Source organism: Pezoporus occidentalis, unplaced genomic scaffold (assembly GCF_034315485.1).
Source record: "Pezoporus occidentalis ecotype Australia unplaced genomic scaffold, CSIRO_AGI_Poc_V1 ctg175, whole genome shotgun sequence".
Taxonomy (NCBI): domain Eukaryota; kingdom Metazoa; phylum Chordata; class Aves; order Psittaciformes; family Psittacidae; genus Pezoporus; species Pezoporus occidentalis.
The window spans coordinates 1,317,809-1,344,375 of NW_026913586.1; the positions used below are offsets into that span (position 1 = coordinate 1,317,809).

The window sequence follows — 26,567 nt, forward strand, 5'->3', positions numbered from 1 at the left end:
GATTAGCTTCTGTTGTCCCTGCATCCCAAATATCCCTGCTCTGTTTTCTTATGAACTTTCAAGATGCGCAGAAAACAGACAGAGGAACGAGCCTTGTTTGAAAGCTTTGGGAGATAGGAAGAGCTCCATTTCTTTTTTATGCAATGACAGGGTTATCAAAGTTGCAGACACTGGAGGTAATGGTAGAGGCAGGTTGAAGCAACACTTGAATACAGCCAGCGCTGGAGAAACCAAGAAGAGCAGGGTCACACTTGAGCTGTGAACCTGGGGTCCTGAAAGACATGGGGAAGTATTATCACGCTATTTCTCTTTGTGGAGAGAAATTTGTCCTTTAGATTATTAGGGTATGGGTTTTTTATTATTATTAGATGAAAGCTATAGATAAAAAAAGGTAAGATAGAGTACATTACTCTGAAATGCTTTGAAATAAGTCAGTAGTGCAGTCCTAATCTGAAATCCTGTGGTTAGTTCTCATTGCTTCACATTAGAAGGACACAAAAGGAGTTAGTGGCACAAAAAGGATTCTTAAAAAGGTGCAGACAAGTCTTTGCCTATATAGCAACAAAAAACATTAAGAACATCCACAGAATTATTGGGAAATGGTTTCATATTTAAGTATAACTAAAATACTGCAGTTTGAGCTCTATCCTCAGAACTCAGGAGTTTGCTTTGGATTTAAAGTGCTCCCCAAGAAGGCAGGTGAGTGAGAATTAAGAGCTCAGTGAGTGGGATTCCCACCTTAAACTAGTGATGTTACCGTGCTTCAGACAGAAGCCATGCAGTAACTTCAAGAAAGATGAGCCAGGCACTGTCTGACCAGACTATTTGCTAGACATGCTTCTAAAGCCTTAGACAGGGCATGTATTGGTGTCCACCGATTTCATCTGATTTAGCAGTTCCAGTGCTGTGGTTAACAGAACAGAAAACAGAAGTATAATCTACAGTACAAGCCTGCTGTATTAACAAGCCTAAGTAAGAGAAAACCTCCCGTGTGAAGACAGGCTGAGAAAGTTGGGGCTGTTCAGCTTGGAGAAGAGAAGGCTGCGCGGAGACCTCATAGCAGCCTTCCAGTATCTGAAGGGGGCCTGTAAGGATGCTGGGGAGGGACTTTCCATTACAGACTGTAGTGATAGGACAAGGGGTAACAGGTTAAAACTTAAACAGGGGAAGTTTAGATTGGATATAAGGAAGAAGTTCTTTACTGTAACGGTGGTGAGGCACTGGAATGGGTTGCCCAGGGAAGTTATGAATGCACCATCCCTGGCTGTGTTCAAGGCCAGGTTGGACAGAGCCTTGGGTGAGATGGTTTAGTGTGAGGTGTCCCTGCCCATGGCAGGGGGGTTGGAACTAGATGATCTTAAGGTCCTTTCCAACCCTAACTATTCTATGATTCTATGATTCTAAAATTCAGGAGAGGAGATATGTAGTAAGCAAGCATTCCGACTAATAACTTACGGGGGTTATTTGACTACTTAATTTTGACCACTTAAATTTCAGTGGAGCACAAACATCTGCAATTTCTTACTAGCTTGAAGACAGATGAGACCACAAATGGAAAGAAGGAATGGTTGTAAGAGAAAACAGGTACTGGCTTATATGAAATTGTATAATTTACATCGTGCATTCTGCAGCAACTGTGAACCTCAGCTATACCCCATGCTAAAAGCCCATTTCAGTGTTTTGTTTTGAATGCTGCTATATTGCCCCTGCCAGGACTAATTTGTATTCCTGGATCCTAGATGCTTTGGAAAAGAGGGTTAATTATCTTGCCTTTTTAATAGCTGCTGGCTCCCTGGCACATTCCTGCAGGAGCACTCATTCCCTTGCATGAAGGCTCACTCAGTCTGCAGCTGCTCCAGGAACACCAGAGAAGGAAGAAGTTAAATAAATCATGCCAGAAATTAAGACCTCACATCAGCAGCTGCAACAGTCAAGAGGAAGAGCAGAGAACCCACCTGAATTTAATGCATGGCTCTAGTCCAGGGAGCTGGCTGTGAAAGACCAGAAGTGGAAGGCTTGGCACAGGACAGATACCAAAGCTTTCTTGAATACAAGAAAAGGGACTGATGTTATTTCCTTTAGAGGAACATGACCAAAGCACAGCACAAGTAATCTGGCTGCATTAGGTTCCTCCACATCCTGTGGGAACTACAATCCTCAGGGAAAGAAATCTTCTATTTTTAACAGGGAAAGATTATTAAGCATTAGCAGACTTAACATAAATACTTTGTTCTTTTAACTTGTTGATGTAACTGTTTGGAAATGTAAGCTCTTCACCCTTTATCAAATCATATACTTCAGCAATTCAACTTGGGGGGGGGGGGGGCTCATAATCCCAAACAGCTCTTTGTTTCAGCTTATCTCAGACTATGCCCTCACCAGCTTTTGTATGGAGCCCAAATGGCATGCTAGAAACAGCACATTACCATGTGAGCACAACTGCTGACCCCCCTCCACAAGTGTCAGTTTTAATGGTGCAGCTGAGAAGATACTGTCTTACTACTCACTTACCATGCATAAGATATAGCAGGTAAGGGGAAAAGAAGGAAATCCCTTGTTTTACAGATGAAGGAGGACACCAAGCATTTTTCAACTCAGACTTCTCTGCTGAATACTACTGACATTTTCCACATTCCCTTTCTACTCCTAGACCATTGCTTACAGAAGCAAAAGTAGACTGAGAAGAGCCTAAATTAATTTAAAACGTGGTCTTAACAATTAAGAACAAAAACAGCACAAGCTAGAAGAAATGAAGGAAGTGAAAAACACCTCACTTGTAAGACACGATGGCCTTAGGTGAGATCCTGCATAACCCATCACTTCATCCAGCTGCAGTCTGCGAAAGAAATGCAGGTCTAGCGAACTGTCTCACCCCTTGTTCCTCAGTGCCTTCCTTCCAGAGGTCTTGCAGCACCACATGTCCTTCGCTTGGACAGGATTCTCCATTTGCTCTTGAGTTTCACAACAAATAAGGTCACACAACATACTTTTCTGTTGCTCTTCAGTAAGGCCCTTCTCACTGAGCTTAGAGCAACACAACCTATGATGCAGGACAGCACCACAGTATCAGCAGCTAACAAACACATTGGACGCACTCTGTGGAGCACCAGACTGCTTTTCCCTTTACACTCTTCCCTTTCTTTGGGACTGGTGCTACCACAGGACCCAAATCAACAAGGTTTGTTTCCTTAAGGATGACACATTTTTGTGAGAGGGGACCATCAGCTCTTCTATAAGAACATGTCAGAGCATTGCTTGGTCACAGCACCAAACACGCACACTGATACATGCAACCACTTCAAGGCATGTTTTCACAGGACTCTGAAGTTACCTTTTATACACCAGATATATGAAGGTGGGAGGCTCTCAACTGCAGCACAGCCACATGTCATTTAAGGTCAAAATCAGAACAATGGTATTTTGTGCTTTAAGAACTCTCCACAGGAAGCTGAGCCCATAACTAGTGTTTTATTTTCCTGTGCCTTTTTGCACATTATTTATGGCCAAAGCAATGCAAATGCAAACAAGATTATTTTTGAGATTATTACCACCACTGTAACTGCCAGAACAGAATAAACCAATAGGCTGGGGAGACATGAAAACCTGGAATGGGTGAAAAAAAAACAGTAGGAGCTACAGATGTGAGAATACAAGGTATTTCCAAAAGAGGACACAAAAAGATGTTCAAACACATCCCAGAAGTGGAAAAAAGAAAACAAATTTGACCAAGTGTGTTCATGTTGCCAGACTTCGACATATTATTTCACAGAAGAGCCTGCATGTCTCCTCCTAAGCAATCACAGCATTCAAGCAAGTTCAAGTGCTGTTCACAAGAAAACACACAGCAGGAAAAGGAGCAAGTTGCATTTAATTACAACAAAAAGGGTTTCAGCCAGTTACAAGCCAGCTTACCCCAAATGTTATCCCTTACTAAAAGACAGACTTTGTGACACCACATGAAGTTGTATCACTCCTTTCATAGAGCAGGACACCCAAACACTTCCTGAATGTTTTTTTAAATCTTTTCTTGTATCAGCCTAGCGATACACTCTATCTTGCTGTGGCGGTATAGAAAGTCAAAAAGCAACTATTCCCACTTCTTGCATATAAGGAAAAATAAATATAAACAAGGATTAAAGTATCATGAGAGAAGATGAGCAGATTCTGCCTCAATATATACTTATGTCCAATGGAGGATGATCAATTATAAAAAATAAACTTGGAAACAAACCAACAAACAAAAAAATCCAAGACAACAAACAGTGGAACAGACACAAAGATATTACAGTGTGAATGCCAGGTGCTTAGAAGCAGGGAATGTGCATAGCAATGTTCATTACTTTGCTTGTATGGCTTATGCAAAAGAGACAGGAAAAACTGCACTGAGAGACCACAATGGTTTAATTTTAATCTAACAAGTACAGTAATACCACTGCCAAGTGACAGACAAACTTCCCTCCCCTTGGAGCCACTAGGTCTTCATCTACACAACTGTTCTGGCTCTATTCTGAAGAGCATGAGTATAGGTGAACACACACCTCATGTGGAAGGAGGAGACCACCCTCATTCCTCCCTGAGGACAAGCATCCTTTCCTGCAGGCCCAAGAGAAGACATTATCTTCTTTTTACAGCAAAACACCAACAAGAAATCTTTCTTGTTCTCAATCATCTTACATGCATAAGATGATTATTTTAAGGAAAAAAAAGCTTGAACAATTTTTCACTCTCCTCTCTTTCCCATGTGCACAGGCTACTCATTTTGCATTTAGGACTTCCAGCTGGTAACAAGTTCTCTCAGATACACCTTGAATTAGTTTGTCCTCTATTTGATCTGGGCAGCCACACAAAAGATGCCTTTCACCTGAACATCTTAGGCACTAAATGCTGTGATCTACTGAAGACACTGATAGATTAAAGTGCTTTTTTTGTAAAACCTGAATGCTTTAAGGGTCACTCATCCTACATCCCAAACTGGACCAACAGATAATATACTATTTTTAATGCCCAACTACAAACAACTTGACTTCTTAAACTACATTAATACAAATAGCAATGCAAGTTACAATGGAATTAACAGGTTTCCACAGAACATTCAAATTGATGGAAAAGAAATGAGTGATTAGGAGAGACACTTTACAGCTGAAACTCTAGGCAGCAGAAAACATTTCACTAGCACCCAGCATCTCTGTTGTCAAGTAATGAGATATGGCACACAGCCTTCTATGCTAAAGCTCTCCGGAAGCAATTTCTGGGGGAAAGCACTGAGGTTGAAAGAGTATTAGCAGTGCCCCTAAAATGCAAGTCAGTTTGCCACCTACCAGACAAGAGGCTAAGGTTATTCCAACCCTGTGCAGAAACAGCTGCCAAAGAGCAGCTGTTCTCCAGTTCTCTGTTCAGCCATCTAGGAAACCTGATCTGAATACCTGAAATACTCATTACCTGAAGCATGAACGAAATGGAGGTAGACAGGGCAAAAATGAATCATTGTTGATAAGAAAACCCGAAGGACAGCTGACACGTGATCCCTTGTATGATACGGTGTAATTGCCTTGAAATTAAGAATCTGGAAAATTCAGTCTGTATTTAAAGACGTGCAATGCCCACACTGTGTAAACATATCGCAACACAATCTCTTAAGGACAAGCATACTGCACAAATAGTCTTGCTTAAAGGATAGATATGGATAAAATCCATAAAGACAGAACAAAGAGCTTGTATGACAAAACATAAAGTATCTGATAAACTAACTTCTCTCTGATCATTACAAGCAGAACTAAAAAAAGCCCTGAACACTTTGCTGCAAATTCAGAAAGAGGAGCAAACACAGGGCCTACAACAGCTCACAGAATTCCCCTGCTTGGAGTCACGTTTCTTAGGGTTTAGCTAAGACACAATTCCAGTTCTAGAAGAGAGAATGGAGGTTTTAAAGTACTGGGACAAAGCAAATCATCTTTCCCAAAGTGAAAGATTTTTCACCTCAATTTCACATCATGTAATTAGTTCCATTATCTGAATCAGATCTAGACTGCCTTAGTTTAAATGAGGCTAGCCAAGTCTACTCATCCTGTGAATTCTTTCATGGTCAAAACAGATGTATAAGATCAATCAGACAAAAGAAAACATCAAATTAACTGTCCGGGTATGAGAGAGTATGGTGGGGCTTGCTTTTTGTTTTAACTGGTTTTACCACCTTTGTTTCTATTGTGATCAATCTTCTCACATATCCAACTTTTACCATTTACTATGTCATAACCACTATTTAAAAAAAAAGTCAAGAGGATATGTTAAATACCAAAGATTTAAGTTTAAATTATGGAAAATGAGGATGAACACATTGATACAGGCTTGCAGTTTTAATTTTAAAAGGCCCCTACGGTGGGACTAGCTATAGATGGCATCATGCTAATGCAAATGGAAAATGTGTTGGGTTTAAAAGAAAAATAAGAAAACCACTTTAAATAAGCATGAATTCACACCATACACATGTACATACTTTATCTTCTACTTTAGTTTTGTTTGACTTATAAATCAAGTCTATACCACTAAAAATTCGGTATGTGCAACATTAACCTGATTAAAGCATTTTATAAATACAAGCTTTTTAGTATTGCAACATACTTCACTACTTAACATACTGAAAAACAAGTTCTACATTTAAAATTCTCATGTAATAGCTCTATCTGCCAATTAAAACTACAAATGGAAAAATACTTGCTAATCTTTAACATTATCGAAAATGCAAATATATTTCATTTCTGGAAGAAAACGATCTTGTTTATACTACTGGTGCTTCTTTAGACATTTGAAGATACTACACTAACAAAATACAAACTTTGTAGTAAGCTTACAACATGTACTTCTCAGAGGCAGAAAGAAAAAAATCTGGTTTTTGTATTTATGAAGGAACATCCATTTATTTATAAAACAAGATAAAAGATATTAGAATTAAGTTGAAACAAGGCAACATTAGAACAACCACTTAGAGCTTTGTGAACGAAGTGTAGTTTTAAACTTGCAAATCAAGGTGAATGTAGCTCTTCACATGCTGTCCTCTTCTCTATAAATGGGATGAAGTAGAGAAGCAAAGCTTCAACGTGTAAGGGTTGGAGCCATCTGTCAGAAGACAACATACAACATACTCAGGGCGTTTTACTGAGAATAACTCTCCTGCTTATCAAGATCACCATGTATAATCCGATAAATTGACCAGTTCTGTAGATTTAAGGCTCACACCTCCCCGTTTACTCCCACCAGAGGCCCACAGACACCAGATGACCTGTCAGTTAAGTGTTGATAGTCCACCAGCATTTTTTAGACATAAAACCCAAAAATGGGCAGGGCTGCACCCGGTGCTCCCTGGTGGAGGTCCTCCTGCAGCAGGGGCTGAGCTAGGGGATACTATTAATGGGCTGCAAGATGTCAGGGAAGCTGAGAGGAAGCAGGACTGCTTGCTCCAGGCCCAAACTGTGCAGGGGCCACAAGCATCCACCATAATGCATACAGAAAAGGAGAAGGGTGTTAATGCAGGAATCTGCATTAATTTTGTTAAAAACAAACAACTAAAAACAACAAAAAAGAGGAGGAAGAGGACAATTAAAAGCAAGGGGATTCTGGCAAAATCTGATGTCCCCACCCAGAACAGCTTCCTAGTTCTGCAGGGGGCTAACGAGGAAACACACACCACACCAAATGAACAACCGGCTGGTGCACTGATAAAGAGGATCACTACCGGTGCCTCCAGGGGAAAGCAGCAGGTTATAGTAGTGGGTGACACTACTCTGAAAGGCACAGGGGCACCCATCTGTCGGCCTGACCCAGTCTCAAGGAAGGTGTGCTGCCTACCAGGGCTAGGATCAGGGATGTGGCAGAGAGGCTGCCTGCTCTAGTAAGTCCCATGGACTATTACCCACTTCTAGTGATCCATGTGGTGTTACTGATATAGACAGTAGTAGCCTGGAGAACATTAAGAAGGACTACAGAGCCCTGGGAGAGGTGGTTAGGGGCTCTGGAGCTCAGATAGTTGTTTTTTTTTTCATCAATCCTCCAGGTCAAAAGGAGGACCGTGAAAAGGCTAGGTGGATTTGGCAGGTTAATAAATGGTTAGAACAGAGGTGCCATAGTCAGAGGTTAGGTTATTTAGAACATGGGACTTGATTTGGGAGGCCAGGTCTACTGGAGGCTGGCCAAGCTGCTCTAGCTGCTTTGGTAGGAAACTTGCCAGGCTGATCAAGGCAGCTTTAAACCAGATATGCTGTGGGAGAAGGGCATCGATCCACCCCAACACTCCCAGTCAGTTGCCAGCACCTATAACAAATGCTCAGAGCAAAGCAGAGCTACTTCAGCTGCTCCAGCCAACAAGTCGGCTTTATTTGGTACTCGGCTAAGATGCCTCTGTACAAACGCCCATAGCATGGGGGAATAAACAAAAGGAATTAGAGATGTGTGCATGCCTACAGGGGTACGGTATCATTGGCATCATGTAAACATGGTGGGATGGCTACGACTGGAGTGTTGGAATGGATGGTTATAGGCTCTTTAGAAAAGAGAGGCCAGGCAGATGGGGAAGGGGAGTTGCTATTTATCTCAGTGATAGCCTGCAGAATATGGATCTCTGTCTGGGGACAGGTGATCAGTCAACAGAGTTTGTGGGTCAGGGTCAAAGGAAGAACAGCAATGGGGGACATTACTGTGGGGATCTGTTACAGACTGCCTGATCAGGAGGACTCTATGGATGAAGCGCTCTATAAGCAGATAAGAACAGCCTCACGCTCACAGGCCCTTGTCCTCATGGGGGACTTCAACCACCCTGGTATCTGTTGGAGAGACGGTACGGACTGGCAGAAGCAATCCAGGAGGTTCCTCGATTGTGTGGAAGACAACTTCCTCTTGCAAGTAACAGAGGAGCCAACAAGGAAAGGTGCCATGCTTGACCTCATGCTCACCAACAGGGAGGGACTGGTTGGGAATGTGATGCTCCAAGGCAGCCTTGGCTGTAGCGATCATGAGATGGTCATGTTCGAGATCCTCAGGACAGTGAGAAGAGCGTGCAGCAAGTTCACTGCCCTGGACGTCAAGAGAGCAGACTTCAGGAACCTGCTTAGTAAGGTTCCATGTGATACAGCCCTAGAGAGCAGGGGAGCCCAAGACTTCTGTTTGATATTCAAGGATCACCTGCTACAAACTCAGGAGTGTTGTGTCCTGACTAGAAGGAAATGCAGCAGGAGGGCCAGGAGACCTCCATGGATGGTTAAGGAGCTGCTGAGGGAAACTCAGAGGAGGAAAAAAGAGGCTTATAAAAGGTGAATGTGAGGACAGGCTAAGCTGGGAAGAATGCAGGGATGTTGTCTAGGAAGCTAGGGACCAGGTTAGGAAAGCTAAGGCCCTGTTAGAATTAAACTTGGCTACAGATGTGAATGATAACAAGAAGGGATTCTATGCATATGTAGCAAACAAAAGAGACTACAAACAATGTAGGCCCTCTCCAGAAGCTATGAGAACTGGCTACCCTGGATTTGCAGAAGGCTGAGGTTCTGAATGACTTCTTTGCCTCAGTCTTCACTGGCAAAGTGAGCACATCACCCAGGTCTTGGAAGGCAGATGCAGGGACTGTGAGAATAAAGACCTTAGGCCCACTGTAGAAGAGGATAAGGTTCAAGACCACCTTATGAACCTGAACATGCACAAGTCCATGGGACCTGATGAAATCCATCCGTGGGTCCTGAGGGAGCTGGTGAATGAAGCTGCTCAGCCACTGGCCATTGTATTTGAAAAATCATGGCAGTCAGGTGAAGTTCCCAACGACTGGAAAAAGGGAAATATAACCCCCATTTTCAAGAAGGGGAAAATGGATGACCCGGGGAATTACAGACCAGTCAGTCTCACCTCTGTGCCTGGCAAAATCTTGGAGCAGATTCTCCTGGCAGGCATGCTAAGGCACATGAAAAACAACAAGGCGCTTGGTGACAGCCAGCATGGCTTCACTAAGGGGAAATCCTGCCTGACCAATTTGGTGGCCTTCTATGATGGGGCTACAGAACTGATGGACAGGGGTAGAGCAGTTGCTGTCATCTACCTGGACTTGTGTAAAGCGTTCGACACTGTCCCACACGACATTCTTGTCTCTAAATTGGAGAGACATCAATTTGACAGATGGACACTCGGTGGATAAAGAACTGGCTGGATGGCTGCACACAAAGAGTTGTGGTCAATGGCTCAATGTCCCCCTGGAGACCAGTAACAAGTGGTGTCCCTCAGGGATCGGTGTTGGGACCGGTCTTGTTCAACATCTTCGTCGCTGACATGGACAGTGGGATTGAGTGCGCCCTCAGCAAGTTTGCCGATGACACCAAGCTGTGTGGTTCGGTTGATATGGTGGAGGGAAGGAATGCCATCCAGAGGGGCCTTGACACGCTTGTGAGGTGGGCTGATGCCAACCTCATGAAGTTTAACCATGACAAGTGCAACATCCTACACCTGGGTGGGAGCAATCCCAGGCACAGCTACAGGTTGGGCAGAGAAGAGATTCAGAGCAGCCCTGTGGAGAAGGACTTGGGGGTGCTGGCTGATGAGAAAATGAACATGAGCCGGCTTCAGTGTGCGCTTGCAGCCCAGAAAGCCAACCGTATCCTGGACTGCATCAAAAGGAGCGTGACCAGCAGGTCGAAGGAGGTGATCCTGACCCTGTACTCTGCTCTCGTGAGACCTCACTTGGAGTACTGTGTGCAGTTCTGGTGTCCTCAACATAAAAAGGACATGGAACTGTTGGAACAAGTCCAGAGAAGGGCCACAAGGATGATCGGGGGGGCTGGAGCACCTCCTTTATGAAGACAGGCTGAGAAAGCTGGGGCTGTTGAAGCCTGGAGAAGCTGCATGGAGACCTCATAGCAGCCTTCCAGTGTCTGAAGGGGGCTTACAAGGATCCTAGGGAGGGGCTCTTCATTAGGGACTGTAGTGATAGGACAAGGGGTAATGGGTTCAAATTTAAACAGGGGAAGTTCAGGTTAGATATAAGGAAGAAGTTCTTTACTGTGAGGGTGGTGAGGCACTGGAACAGGTTGCCTGGAGAACTGGTAAATGCCCCATCCCGGGCAGTGTTCAAGGCCAGGTTGGACACGAGTCTTGGGTGACATGGTCTAGTGTGTGGTGTCCCTGCCCTTGGTAAGGGGGTTGGAACTAGATGATCTTTAGGTCCTTTCCAACCCAAACCATTCTGTGATTCTATAATTATCCACTAAGTTTGATTTTGCTAAAAGTGGAATTCCTGCCTTCCTTCTTTTTATCCCAAACCAATTGGTTTTTTTCACTTTCTTTCCAGAACTTTAAAATTGTGGAGCATGTTTTGAGTTCTACAGGTTGACTCAAACCCTAAGAAAAATGAATGCCATTTAGACAGAAAGTAACAGAACCTAAACTGGAGATTAAATACTGTATTTATATACTACATTATGTGTGTGTGTATATATATGTAATAGTATATATAAATACAACAAGAACACCGTTTCTAGCTGCAGGCTGAGGTGCTGAAGGCTCACCTTTTACAAAGGTAGTAATCAACATGAAAGAAAAAAAATATAGCAGTAAAATCACTAAAATTGACTTACTTGGGACTCTTATCTGGTAGTGATTAAGTACAGTGAGAGCTTCCACTGCATCTGTCTTACATTCCCATTCCAAAAGACCAGACAGTGTTTTGGCAGAGGCTGTCAGAATGAGAAACAAAAAAAAAAGGGAAGGAGGGGATGAGTGAAGTCTCCTTTGCTCTTTTCAAAACTGGAATTCAAATATTTCCCCAAACAGGTCAAAGTTTACTTACGTTTTGGATCAAACACTTTGTATTTAATAAAGCTGAGAACTTCATGATCCTCACACAGCTGTCACAAAAATAAAACAAGAGGTAAAACTCCACTAAAAATGCACATAAACACATTACCAAAATTTCTAAGCTCCAAAAATGAAAACACCAACTCTTAAAGAGAATTTATGGCAAATTAGTATTTTCAAAATATGCTTGGATTGGAAACTCTTTAGAACACCATTCTGTAGTGTGCAAAACAAGGTTCCTATATCTGTGCTGTCCCATGAGAAATTATTTTTTTGGTACAAAAATTGTTAGAATACTGCTACCTCTACTACCTCAAGCAATATTTTTTAAAAAAAACAAGCTCTTCTTTTTGACATGCTCACTTCAACACAGCAGCTCAGAAGCTGTACATACAAGCACGTCACTCATGAGCCAGAGTTAACCTTCAGACAGAGCTTGAACAAACTTTATATTGAACTGAAAAAGAACTTGCTGAATCATCATCAGTTTTAGCACTGCCTCCACTTAAGCAGCCCAGTATTGCATGTTTTAAGCATACAGAGTTCATTTAAGACTGAACTGTGCAAACTGCTTCAGGTGCATGCACCTTTCCATTCTGAATCACCTATCAGTCATTTAAGTAACCATCTCAACAAGTCAGTAAATCTTTCGTGAATTGTAGTCCTAACTTTCCCTATAGTTGGATTTATGCGAGTCTTTTCCCCTTCCTCCACAAAAATTCCCAAACGCATTAAACTCAACTTTAGTTCCAAGAGAGAATGCCAGAATTGTGAAAATATAGCAGCTTCTATACAGAGAGGCTACAAACCCATTTTAAAAAAACAGTTCTCTCAGTTATTTCTCTTCAAAAGTAGCACAGTGTAAAGCTAGGATAGAGCCTCAAAGCACTGTATGTCACAGTCCTTTCAACTGCCTACCTTTACAAATGTTTCTTCAGTTACACACAGAGGAACATTATAATAATGCAGCACACAAGAGGGTGGTTGGATAATGTTCTTAGATGCTTGGCCAGCACTGGTGAAGCGATTATTCTTACTCATTGCAAAATCCTTGTAACTACTCGTGCCATCCTCCAGTTCAAATATCTGGCTTGGAACTACTGAGTGCTGCTTGGAAACACTGGGATTTAAGGATATATATAGTTAAAGCTTCTTAAATAATTAAGACTTGCATGCAGATTATTGATCTAACCAGAACAGAGATGACATTTCTTTACAATTTGAAATAGAAGGAGAACAGATGGGTTGGATTTGATACCTTTCCTTAAAACGAAAGGATGTACAAGACACATTAGGGGATACAGTTATTAACAGCCAATACATGTAATTCCCATATGCTTTATTAGTAGAAATAAAATAATAAATAGCAACAAATAAATAATAGTTGCAAATTGATAACAGAACAATGAGATACTGTCTGGTTGCAACCTCATTCCATCTGCCCTCTGGTAGACTATTAATCTGATAAAACATATTTACCAGACATTAAGTCTCTTTCCAAATAACTTGACATTGTTGAGATGTGTGACAGCTCTTTCCACAGCATACTCATCACCCATTTCAACCAGTGCCGTGCCTGGAATAGTCTTCATAAATTTCACCTAAAACAGAAAAGAGAAAAAAATGACATTGCAACAGCCTAACCAAGAGCTTTATAAATCATCAGGTAATAGTTTTAGATCATCTCAGACAGGTTTTTTCCAAAACAACTGAAATTACTATAGTAGTTTCCAAGTTTCTAATAAATTATGCCTTACCTTCTCAATGTTGCCATACAAGCAGAACAGGTTGAAGACCCTTGAACAGTTCATCTTTAGCTGATGCAACCCGCTAACCATGACAACTGACCCAGAAGGATTTCCACCATGCATGTAAGAGGAGGACGCCTGGGGCAACGGATAAGCAACAAGTTCTGGAGTGTCCCGAGACCCCATTCGGTACCGGCTTGGCAAGGGCAACAAAGGACCATGTGACCCTAAGGAGATGAAAGACCATGCTTTCATATTGTATGAAACAAGTTTCACTACTTAATCTTGCATTAAAGCCCACACAGGTAATGGGTAATTAAAGGAGGCGGGGGAAAATGTTACAGCAGTTTCCATTAATTCTTTTTCCAATTAAGAAAAAAAAAACAAACTGCATCACCAAAAACATAAACCAACCACAAAAACAAACAAGCAAACAAAAAACCCTTTTCTATTTCCCTTAATGTTGCAAGTCTGTTCTTACATTAGCAGATAAGGAGGAAGGAGCTGTTTCATGGTATTGCTTTTACACAAGTGGAAAAACGTATTTCAGTAATTATAAAAATAGTATCTTCCCTGCACCACACAGAGGGCTTGAACATAAACCTATCAGAAGAAATATCTGAAATAAACCTTCAGCAGTATTGCCATATCTACTTTCAGAGCTACATGACACCAAGAAAGAATACTACATAGTAGGGAAAACAAACCAGAAGGAATGAACTCTTAGCCAGACGTCAGCAGAGGAAATAACACAGCTCTTCTTCCAGAGACAAGAGATGAAGCCAGAAAACTGCCTTTCTACAAACAGCTCAATTGGAAGAAACAGGAACACTTAAACCCCTGCGTTAATGCAAAATTAAGCTGTCCTACGTTCCACTACAGATAAAGTGACCAGTTTCACAGAAATAAACAATCTTTCTCTCTTTCTCTCTTTTATTTTCCCCCATGAAGAGAAATAACTAGTATGCAATACCTTTCTATAAGAAACATCAGTATTACAGACAAGGAGATGGTCCCTGCTGTTCTGAGACAAATACGAAGTGAAATTCACGTAAACCGAGTATTAAAGGAACCTTTTGTCCTTTTTTTCCCCAGAAAAAGCAGTAATGAGAGTTAAACAGTGGTATAGGAGGAGGCAGCCACATTTCTTAAGAGAGAAGGATGTATCAGAAAAATGAAAAAAGATTATCAGTGAATACAAAGTAGAACTCAGGAACTCTGGAGATTTGAAAAACCTTTCGAAAGAGTAGGTAGGTCAACCTACACTGTAAAATATCATGAATAGATTTGTAAATAAAGAGGCAAGACAAATCACACTGCATCTGACAGTTGAGTGATTAACTAGAAAAGTCAAATCTAACTGGAACCAAGACCTCAGGGTTGAGAAACCCAAGTCCCAGCACATGAAAGTGACAGCAGATCTTCGTTTACAGATAGCATTGGTAACAACTACAGCACTTCACAGCACTAATTCCAAAACATCATTCTTATACAGTCACAGTTATAACTTTTCTGAATTAGCTAAATTAAAAGAAACACAAAGCTCACAATTCTTGCATGCAAGAACATCAAAGAGCTTTGTGCTGCATGAAACCATTGATCAAGATGTGTTGCCATTTTCTAGAAGCAAGCTGCTTTCCCAGTATAGATGTAATTTTCCATCCATTGCTACGGCGATAGCAATTGAAAGGAAATATTCTTTCAAGGGATGAATTTGTAGAGCTGGATGCTCTCTGCAAAAGGAAGAGGTGCGGCAACAACGCACATAGATTTTAGTCCATCACTAGCATTTTCAGAACATGGACTGACAGCACTGCATGTACAGCACAATAGTGAACAGCTCATGCTGTAATGGTCCATAGTTCAACATTGATTGAATATTTAGAATTCCACATTACATACAAAGAAATCAAAACCACCTGCCATCCTATGTTACTTACCATAACCATCATGTCTAAATGATGATGGATGCTCTCCCAAAATAGCTTGCCTCTGCCGGCCCTTCCCTCTGTCTAACATGTGGGAAGGGAAAGAGAACAGTTTAGTATGCACAACTATGCACCCAATTTCTGCAGTTAAGACACAAAGTTTTTAGTTAAAACGCAAAAAAGTAATTTGAGTCCTTGTTAATTTTATGAACAATTTCTCATTCATAATACGTCTAAAACCACAAGCTGTAACCCTGGGACACCAGAATTAAAAAGACTGCCATCTGTGTAACAAATTGCACTTAACTGACTGGGGGCAGTGGCCAATGAGGAGATGCAGATATTTAAAGTTTACGGAAATACCCAATAGTTTTCCTAAACAGACACCACACATTAGTATAGATAACACCATACAGCAGGATTTACCTATGTGTCTCTTAAAACAAATTTGAAATGCAGTACTTTTGAAAGACAGTACCTGAATCATAATATTAGCTTCAACAGCAACACATTTTCAAAGTAGGCTTCTTTCAAGAAGTTTCAGCATAAGCCAACAACAACCTGTATTACATGGTTTCATAATCAGTAAACAGAGAGCATTACATACGTGTACATATATATTTACAGAACACCTACTGATTTATGGGCGTGCTGAAAGGATTGTACATTATTGCATTATCAGCAGCACATAACAGTTCAACTGAAGAAAAACATCACTGAATAATGCATTTAAAACAACGCTCAATCCTTTAAGAAAACCCAGTTCTCTAGGATATAAAGTTAAGCAAGGGGTCTACATTACTGGAGAAAAGCAGTGCATCACAGCCAAAGCTGTATTTTTTTAAATCAGACCCATTCTGCATGATAAAAACTAAACTTACAGATTTCTTTGTGGTAAGCAACAACTGGTTTCTCACAATTAAAAAAGCCACATTGAAAAGATGGGAATTGTTGTAAACTGATACACGTTTTGCCCCAGGAAATTTAAGTATGATTCTATGACTGCCGAAAACAGCAACTCCAGCCCAATGCAGCTGGAGGTACTTCCTCTGAAAAAACAGAAACTATTTGCATTACACAACACAACAATGGGAAATGAAAACACATGTGCCCTTTCTGCTCAGGGTTTTGAGGACAGGTTCCAACTCAGATATTTACTTTGGCAATAAAGCCTGCAGAAAGAACAGTGCCAAATGCTTTCAAACATATAGAAGAAAGGCTACTTTTATCAAGTTTTGTTCTTCCATTCCCTCTTCAGGGTAACAGCTCAGTTCTTGCCTCTAAAAAGCAAATGGGCAGTCATATCAAGTATTTTAGGCATTTAAACTATAGGCAGTAATCTTTCAGGAAAATCAAGTTTATAATTCTAGTCTACGGAGCTAAATCCTTTGAAACTGCACACAGTAATAAAGGACCATATTCTTCAAATAAAGAAATCTGGGGGAACACCGTTTGACAAATATTTCCTCCCTGTGATGGTGTAGTCCAAACCCCCATACTTGTTCCTTCCTTGAAGTCCCACACTCGTGTCAATAAATTTACTTGTAAAAACAGGCATTGAAACACAAGACCTGATCTGTGTTAAAAATAATTCTGAAAGGAAAGATTCTTTATAATATTTTTTAAGTCTGGGATTTGTTGTTCTTTGCTTTTGTTTTCAAATCACGTCCTTGAGTCACTGCGTCTGCTGGTATTACCCCCAAAAGAAACGTTCCAAGCTATAGTTTGAGCTTTCTGGCTAAAAGCAATTAGAATAGTAAAGGTCAGTGGTTTCCTTTTTTTTTTTTTCAATCTAATGCAATATGTGTTCAAAGCATCAGGTACTTGTTAGGAAGCTTACTTAAGTGGACAAATACAATATGCAAGTCTGTAATATGTTACCATAGGAACTGTAAGCAAAATACACTTCTTTCCTAAGATTTGAGGGGGAGTTTGTGAAATTCTGAAAGGCTATATTAGCATGTCTGTCCTCAGAATGAAATTGCTTTGGGCTAAGACTTTGATTGCTGTAGTCAGAGTCCTACAGTTCGGGTCACATTAAGTTCAAAAGCCAAACAACACTACTGCAGGACTTAGCTGAAGTACAAATATGAAACCTCTCTCAAAAAAGCAGCAAAACCACTTCATTCCTTTATAGGAAAAATTGCTCTATATGCCTGCCTTCTCAAAGACATTTCAGTGTTCACTCAAAAATTATGTTCCCATTTTCTAGATAAATGGGTCACAATAAGTGAAAAATTGTGATATATACAATATATTATATATACGTATTAAATCCAAGTCTAATTCTTTTCCTCTTACGTGTAGTAGAGGGATGTATAGCAAATAGAGACAGGCTGTCAAAGTAATAAAGTAACCTATGAAAGAACAAGACATAGGTATCCTGCGTTTTTCATTTCCCACTGTTTTCTCTAGCTTGGGGAACCTTTAGTTCATGCAGCCATAGCTATTTGAAGGCCAATTACATAATGTAATTAGATGCACAGCGTTACAAGTCAGCTTCTGAACACTGCAATAATCAAAAGACATGAGGGTCAAATTAATCCTTCAGGTTTTTCAAATTCAAACCTTCATATCTTTTTCTTGCCCTTGAGCTTCTTCAGACTTCTTTTTTTAGCTCAGGAATTTGAGAAAAAAAAACAACTGAATCCTGATACAAACAGTCATAATCAACCAATACTGTAGCTCCCTTGTTAACTTTTTACAAGAACTTAATTCAAGCCCTAAGTTTTTAGTTGTACAACAGTTTTACAAGCCCAGTGTCTCTGCAGAATTACTCTGAAGTGCATATTGCTTGAGACGGCCAAAGCCCTGGTTCTCATATAGCCTTTCATAAATAGATAATCTACCTTGGACACATTGTCTTCACTTTTCTAACTTTACATTGCACATGTTATTGTACAGAAGTTACTGAACACTGCACTCAAAAGATACAGATCATTATTTTTTAATAAACACTTTACATGAGTTAGGCTACACAGCAGTTTGTCTTTACATATATAGTTATAGTTCCCACGAGTTAAGCTCTGGTAATTTTTACAGCTGAGTATTTAAGAGACAGTATGACTGTACCAATTATGAATCTCCCTATTTTAATACTTAAAAAAAACTGAGGGGACCTATCTGATATTGCACTGCTCATTTCCAGCTGTCTACAGATAAAGTTTAAACATCCCTACTAGACAGTATTTACACTAAGACTGAATGCAACTCCCACATACAGCAAGTAATAAAAATATTACAACATCAATGATATCAACAAGACAGATTCTTAATTTTGGAGGTTCTCAAATTTTCAGTTGTAATTTTAAGGGAAATAAGCCAGCATACATACAATCATGAACAGAATGGGTACAGTCTTATGTTATTCATCCCATACAAATCTGAAGTACTGAAAGTGTCCTCCTTTAAAAACTTGTGGTGGTGGTGCATGCAGTATGCAGACAAGGTGAATTGCAAGTCTGAGTTTTTCAGAGGGTTTGTTTGTTTGTTTGGGGGTTTTTTGCTGATGCCGATGTGGTGCATGATGAAGTGTAGAGTCAGCCTGCTGAAGTCCTCTATCCTTCTTAATGCCTCGTCCAACATAGGGGAAAAGAGTCCTTTCGAAGGAGAAGCAGTGTGCAAGTTTGTAGTTTGTAAGGAATAGTCTGTACCAGGTTTCCTCTCCTCCAAAGGGAGAGAGCTGCTTGGAGAAATGCAAGTCCTTGAGAACTGCGAAGGTGCTTGGAGGTGTGGGCTCCTTGTTGAACTAAATGGCTCAAGCACACGGCAGTAGGGGGGAACTAGGGCTCAGGGTTAATTTCCTGGCTTGTAAGTACAGCCTTCAGCAGCACTTTGAAATGACTATTGCGATACAGCCTGACCATGTATAAAGGATTGTCATTAGTACAAACATCTACAGCAATAACATATGAAAACCTACCTCGTCGGCCCAGATATGGTTTAGTGTAGTCCCAACTATCATTGTCGTTTCTAATGACATTGAGTCGAGTTGGCTGTTCAAATAAAGTAAAAGCAAAAAAAGGTTAAGTCTCAATTATACATGTATTTCCAGTAAAATTAAAAGAAAAGGTCCAAGCATTACCCTTGCATATTCAATTTTTAGTGTGCAGCATCCTGCATAGATATCTGCTCCATTAAGTGCAGCCTTCGCCTTCTGGGCGCAAAACACTGATTCAAACATAGAAATAATGTTAAGGATTTTTTTTTCCCCCAGGTGTCTCATTCATGCCCCTTTCTTCTCATATGGTTTCATATTTGTAGCCTGCAGATATTTCATTATCATATACAACATTTCTATACAAACTTCAATATATAAATCACCAACAAATATATATGGGTTCAACTTATGTTAACCATCTCATTTTGAGATGTAAGCAGCACATAATGAGACTGTTTATAAATTAGTAAATTCTTCAGTATGGATAACATACATGTAAGCTTGCTTTTTGCTACGATCTTATGCCAGTTGGAAGGGGATATTTTCATCAGAAGACACAGAAAGTTACCAGCAAGCCTAGAGAATACTTGAAGGGAAACTTCAAGCTGCAGCATTTGAGAAGGGATTGGAGCTCAGGGCGAGAAGGCGTGACTTAAAGACAATGCATCCCTTTTCACCACTAGCATTAGCTAGACACCTCTGGGTAGGGAAAACATGAACTCAGTAATCACTTTACAGCGAAAAACTGAGGAAAACTATAGCCTCTTTAGCTTATTAGCCAAATAAAATCACAGAACTAAGAGAGATACTTTGAGTGACCAAATAATCATCTTGCATCAAAAAATACAAGCAGCAAACTGCTTTAAATTTCCTGCCCAAGGCAGTTGCATTTACCAGGCTCCAAATGTAGGTTATTTCATATCCTCTACATAAAGTATGTCCTACGACTAGCAGAAAAATGTACCTGAGCCTTGGCACATGGTAATCCATGATCTCATACATACTCCATAATCATACATACTCAATAACATACGGTGTCAGAGAACTTGAACCTTGCAGCAGACCATCCTGCAATGTAATGTAATGACATTTTGGAAGTAGTCTGTATCAACAGCGTATCTCCTGTGTTTTACCACATTCCTGCAAACCAACTTCTAAGGTGATGCAGATTCACTGTGGAAGGTAAGAGTGAAAAGAGTTAAGCTTCACAGGCCTCTAAGAAATTACTAGATACTGACCAGAACTGTGGGAGCACATTTGCAAAAGTAATGGGTACTGCAGTTAGCACTGAAATTTGTGTCAATTTTTGAACTTTTAAGGCAACACTTGTCATGAAGCTGACTGTTTTTCCCCCACGGAGCTGTTCACCTACACTGCTGCATTACTTTGCTCACATTTTGAATTTTCTTTCAATTGCTTGTTGGTTTGGTTTTCAAAAGGCATGTTGCAGAATTTAAATCAAAGGACAGAAGCACAGTAGTCTCAGATTATGTGCAGGATCCTCTATATAACTTCCCTGATCTTTCATAAAATGCAGAATAACCCCCAACTGTACAAGTCATCTGCTCCAGAAAACACTGCTTACCACAAACTCAATACACAGTAAGTCAAACTACTGCCTGTTAGGACATACAGTTTAAGTCTTCTACATAGACAAACAGCAGTTAGCTTGCTTTTATGGAAGTCAGAGTAATTCTTTTGGCCTGGCAAATCATTAATGCAACCACTGGTTAAGTCACACATTACCGAAGAGACCCACTAATGAAGCCTGCCACATCGGCAGCATCTGAAATTACAAAAGGATTTCTGAGATTTTGGTACAGTTTTGTCCAGATAACAGCTCTGAAGTGGAGGGTAATCAGTCTCTAGGAAGAAGGCTATCAGAGTTTTATAAACTAAGGCATAATCATATGAGACTTTGGACTTTGCAAACCACAGTAACACATTAACAACTCTGAACAGTCACCCTATGTACAACTTAACACTACAGATAGAGTAAACAGTAGGATAACAATGCAGGGGGAATTTCCCCAACACATAACGAACAGGTCAAGGAGGCCCAAGTTGGTCCCAAGCAGTATATATTAGGACTATTTTAGAGGAGTCTGAAGAAGTCAAACTGCACTTCTGCAATCCCTCACCCATTTCTTGAGTATCAATACCAGCAGAGGCCATGAAGCTTTGTGTATAATGTGTTATCAAATCAAGAACATTTCATGCCTGCCTTAGGGCCACCTATAAACATGGTTATCAAGACTATTGTTGACAACATCATTTTCCTATAAAGATTAAATGTTTAAGTGCTTGCAGACATACAGAAATTATCATGTCTTACACAGAAACTAAAAAATAATTTGGTCTCAAAATTACACAGTATTTATGGCATCTGCAGTCAAAAACCTACAGAAAAAAAAATCAATCACACTCAAAAAGGATATTCAACCATCGCTTGTATTCCGTTTCTCTTGAATATAACAATGCGCTGAACTTTTCCAACAGGGTTGCACACAGTATACAAGACATCCTAAGGAAGAAGAAAAAAATGTTTTAGTCAGATGTGACATTTCAAACACGAGGTCCACAGAACATTTTCTCGCATTGGCATTTAAATGCCAGAGAGTAAAGAAAAGGCTTGTTCACTTTTCATTTATAATTTTCCCTATACAATTTATACATTCATTATTAGCATTTTTAAGGAATAATACAGTACAGGCAGTCAAATCTGAAAAATGGAAAAAATCCTCTAAGAAGTAGAATCATAGAATAGTTAGGGTTGGAAAGGACACTAAGATCATCAAGTTCCAACCCCCCTGCCATGGGCAGGGACACCTCACACTAAACCATGTCACCCAAGGCTCTGTCCAACTGGCCTTAAACACTGCCAGGGATGGAGCATTCACAACTTCCTCAGGCAACCCATTCCAGTGCCTCACCACCCTCACAGGGAAGAACTTCTTATATCTAACCTGAACTTCCCCTGTTTAAATTTGAACCCATTACCCCTTGTCCTGTCACTACAAGTACTAATACAAACATTAAACAAGTACCTTCAACTGTGTTAAAACCCAGTAATTCCATCTATGTCTCAACCTATGCTCCCTTTAAAGCATGAATTGCAGTAGTTTCACCAAAGCGAAGAGAGACAAAGTGACGCTGTAGTTATAGAATATTTCATTTCATAAGGTTGAAAGGGTTTTTTTAATTGTTCATGTTTGCTTTCAGAAGAGTAGCTGGGGGCAGTCTATGATGTAAGCTTTGGTGGCTTATCAAAAGGAAAATTTCATTGTTATTCACCTGAATCAAAGACACTGCAAAGTGGTTGCTGTGCTTCTTCATTTAAGTCAGAGAAAACTTCTGACAAGAAACTAGATCAATGCAAACTCATTGTTAAGACTGCTTTCACCAGCATTTGTCTATACTGCAAGGAACCAATAAAATTCAAGACCATCCTCAGTGCTGCAGGGGAACCAAACAGTAAGGAGAAAAGCTCCCCTTTCTGCACCTCAGGCCAGGCTTATGATGTGGTGCTAGGATGCCTCTAGTGATCATTGGTATACTCTAGACAAACAGCTGGGGGCAGCAGAAAAGAAGAGGTTGAGGGGGTAGTGTTAGTTTTTGAAAAGCAACTGCAGTTCTACAGGCTTCATCCTCAGCATTTCCATGAAGCTCTCCCAGCCCATAAGGATGCTTCTGCTATCAGTTTCCTCAAGCATCTACATTCAACACAGCTGCTTCTGCAAGCCAAATTTCAAATGCATGAATGAAACTCAGTTTCCAAAATTTGTATTATAGTCACGTGGAAAGAATACTTCAACTTCCAGTGGAAGTGTTCACATAGCTCAAAGCAGGTATATTTTTAAACACTGATGAAAAAACACCTCATTCTTGCCATGCTTTTCTATAGAGAAAACTGTCAGGAGAAAAAAATACAGCATCCACTAAGGAATCAACAAGCAAAAACCTATCAACATTCACAACACAGTGAAGCAAAAAGCATGACGTGGGACTGATTGCTTGAAGCAATTTTAGGAATGTTAAGTTTCAATCAATTTGCTGCCATAACATATGTCACATTAAACAAAAGTTAACGCTTGCTTTAAGTTACATGGTTCCACACAACCTGAACACTTTGACTGATCCATACTATCCCATATATTTCCTTAAGAACAAGTAACTTACACTTGTATCACAGAATTACAACCCTGCCTACAGCAATTTTTTCCTGACATATTTCTGTACCTTTCAATGTGTACTATAAGATCTCTATGAAAAATATAAGCATTCAGTGCATGAATCATAATCTGTATCATAAAAAAATGCACGTGTGCCATAAACAGATGGCAATAAATTAGGATACAACTGCATCTACGGCATTACTTGAAATACTGAAAAGCAGAATGTATCAACCCAAATAAAAGTGAGGAAGATTCCATCAAACTGAAGTTGATAATCAACAAATAAAGGTTTCAACTTCCCACAAAGGAAATACTTCAGAATGAAGGACTGCATAAAATAACCCCTCCCACTGGAAAAATTACTTGCTACTTAAACGTACACCACTCAGAGCCTAAAAACTAAATGACATTCTCAATATTATGGCAACACGCTTGGCAATATTTCCAAAGCACACATCAACTTAAAACATTTCAAGATCCTGACCACTGAAGACTTCAAATGTATTGCAAAATACGTGTACAATGTGACTGAATCACCCCCGAAAACCTTTTTTCTAGAGCATGCATGTTACTTTTGTGAGGATAGTGGAAACCTTTGGTACATTATTTTATTCCTGACTCAAATTAACAGCGTATAATTTTAACAAATGGTAAACAATGGTAATAATGTATGAGATTGCTGCGCCCTGCCTTTAATTATTTTATAAAGAAGAAGAGAGAAAAAGAAGAAACATACCACTGTAATTGGGTAGAGAGGGTTCTGAATTGACAACAGAAGAACTTTATTTCCACCAGATGGATCATCAGTGTTCCCTGGCCGAGTAATCCTCTTACTTGTTGAGTAGTTGAAAAAAGCCTGCTGTCCAGCAATGTATACAGGCTCATCCGCTGCAAATGTTACGCATTTCTTTGCGCTTTCTACGTTCTCAAACTCTACCAGAGCTTGGCGCTTAAACGGCATCATCATGACATAACTGGTGAGAGAAACATTACGGTAAGTTTTCCTATCCGCTTACTCAAAACAAATCCAAAGTTCTCTAAGTCTCACATGCTTTTTTCTAAACAATGCCTAACAAGGACTAAAAGGAAGGTGGGTCTCCCTGCTCACACTTCCCAAACCTGGTCAACACATTTCTAAAGCGTTTGCACAAAACAAAGAAATGAAGTTATAAGATAAATAAGTAATAAAGTTGTTTTCATGAAAAAGTTTAATGCATAAAAATATTCAAACAATAAAATAAACATTTAAATATTTACTAAATTATAAAACCTGCAATATTAAAAAAAATCTTGCTAAAGCCAGTAAAGGATCAAAGTAAATGCCAATTATAAAACACATTCAAAGATGATACATTAAACTTCTGGTGCTGTTGCTAAGGAATTTAAAATACTATTTCTAACACAAAACTATTGTAGAGGAAATAAACAGAAGTATTGTAGCTAACCAAATCCAGACAGACAAACTCAAGAAGCTCTGTCAGTTAATTATGTTTCTGAAAAGTAAAATTTCCAGGCTACATGTACTTATTTGTATTCCTGAACAAGCTGGTCCTTGTTTAATTTTATTTATTTTAAAAAATACTGATACAAGCATAATTCAATTATTTGAATATTAAGACCACGGAAAAATACTGTTGCCCTATTTACAATACCCTATTTCACTTCAATACACGCGTTCACTCCAAAAGAAATGCATGACTCCAAAAAGGTGCACTCAGAACTACCCATTCACCTTTACTATTTTGTTCACAGATGAGGAATCTTCAGGCTGTAAGACCTTCGAGTGGGCTTTCTCTGAACAATCATCTCATTCTGAAGGTTCTACCATATCACAAACACTCTTCCATACAAAACCATAGGAAAAAGAATCATCTGTTCTGTGGCCCATCCTTATTTTTGGTATATTCACCTATACCCAGACAATCACCCCTGTGCTGTTCTGCAATTCAGTTAACCTAGAGCTCATATTAAGGCCAGGACTAGACTGTGCTACTGCAATCTCAGAGCACACATGTAGCCAGCTGTAACTCTGCTTGACCAGACTTAGCATATGCAGAAACACAGAATCTTCACAAAGCTAGAAAATCTTAATGCTTTACTATTAACTAAGTTCTGGATTTCAAATAGTTATCATAAAGAGGTCCAAGTGACCTTTAAATAATGCTCACAACTTGTCCAGAGACATGACATTACACTGCTTGACATACCATATGGTTCCAAACTTTTCAAGAGCTTCCACAAGATCTGCTTCCACAACTGATTCACACAGCCCTCGGACATGAACAACGGGAGAAACGGAGACTTTGTGATGACTTCCCCCGGCATCCTAGCAACAAAAAGATTTTTAAATTCAACACAGAACGAGGAATACTGCCGTCATTAACTAAAATTAACTAAAATCAATTAAAATTAACTAAAACTTGGCAGACTCTGCTGGGTCCAGAAACAGCCATCTAAATAATGTACAATCCAAGCATATTTTAAATAATTTAACATCTCTTTCCAAACGGATTGCCAAATTTAGTTGCTGCGGTCTACTTAAAATAAAACGCTCTGCAGATTTAGTCAATGTGCTAGCATTTAGTCAATGTGCTAGCACAGGCAAGATTTTCCTAATTAAAAAAAGGCCATTTAACACTTGGTTGGGTTGCAGGAGATCTACGCTATTTGTTAAAAGCATCAGAAAAAATACACAACAGCTAAAATATTTCTGACACACTTCCTGTTTGTTTGTTTGTTTGTGACAGGCTGGGGGATAAAAGCAAAGGGCCATGAGTAAACTAAATGAAAATGGATTATTTTTCTAATATACATGGTGAGGTGCCCCACAGTACAGAAAGAAATACCTGTTCCATGCTACACTTGAAATAAACCCAAGCTCCCTTCTAAGTCTGAACACTCTTAATACATGTTTATAAAACCTCACCAGTTCTGTACCCATGGGCATGCCCTCTCT

The 26,567-nt window shown here is 39.9% G+C and overlaps 1 protein-coding gene across 1 annotated transcript in view; it reads right to left on the bottom strand.

Moving 5' to 3' along the window:
- Positions 1-3,849: 3,849 nt before the first annotated feature.
- Positions 3,850-26,567, bottom strand: part of HNRNPLL (heterogeneous nuclear ribonucleoprotein L like) — a 30,510-nt gene continuing 7,792 nt past the window's right edge. The window contains exons 2-13 of the mRNA XM_062614364.1: positions 25,819-25,937; positions 24,348-24,585; positions 21,875-21,960; positions 19,581-19,677; positions 19,419-19,491; positions 15,509-15,580; positions 13,578-13,795; positions 13,300-13,421; positions 12,739-12,940; positions 11,813-11,870; positions 11,601-11,699; positions 3,850-7,113 (exon numbers count right to left, since the gene is read on the bottom strand). Coding sequence (XP_062470348.1) covers positions 7,058-7,113; positions 11,601-11,699; positions 11,813-11,870; positions 12,739-12,940; positions 13,300-13,421; positions 13,578-13,795; positions 15,509-15,580; positions 19,419-19,491; positions 19,581-19,677; positions 21,875-21,960; positions 24,348-24,585; positions 25,819-25,937 — 1,440 coding nt within the window. The 3' untranslated portion in view covers positions 3,850-7,057. The remainder of the gene's footprint in view (positions 7,114-11,600; positions 11,700-11,812; positions 11,871-12,738; positions 12,941-13,299; positions 13,422-13,577; positions 13,796-15,508; positions 15,581-19,418; positions 19,492-19,580; positions 19,678-21,874; positions 21,961-24,347; positions 24,586-25,818; positions 25,938-26,567) is intronic.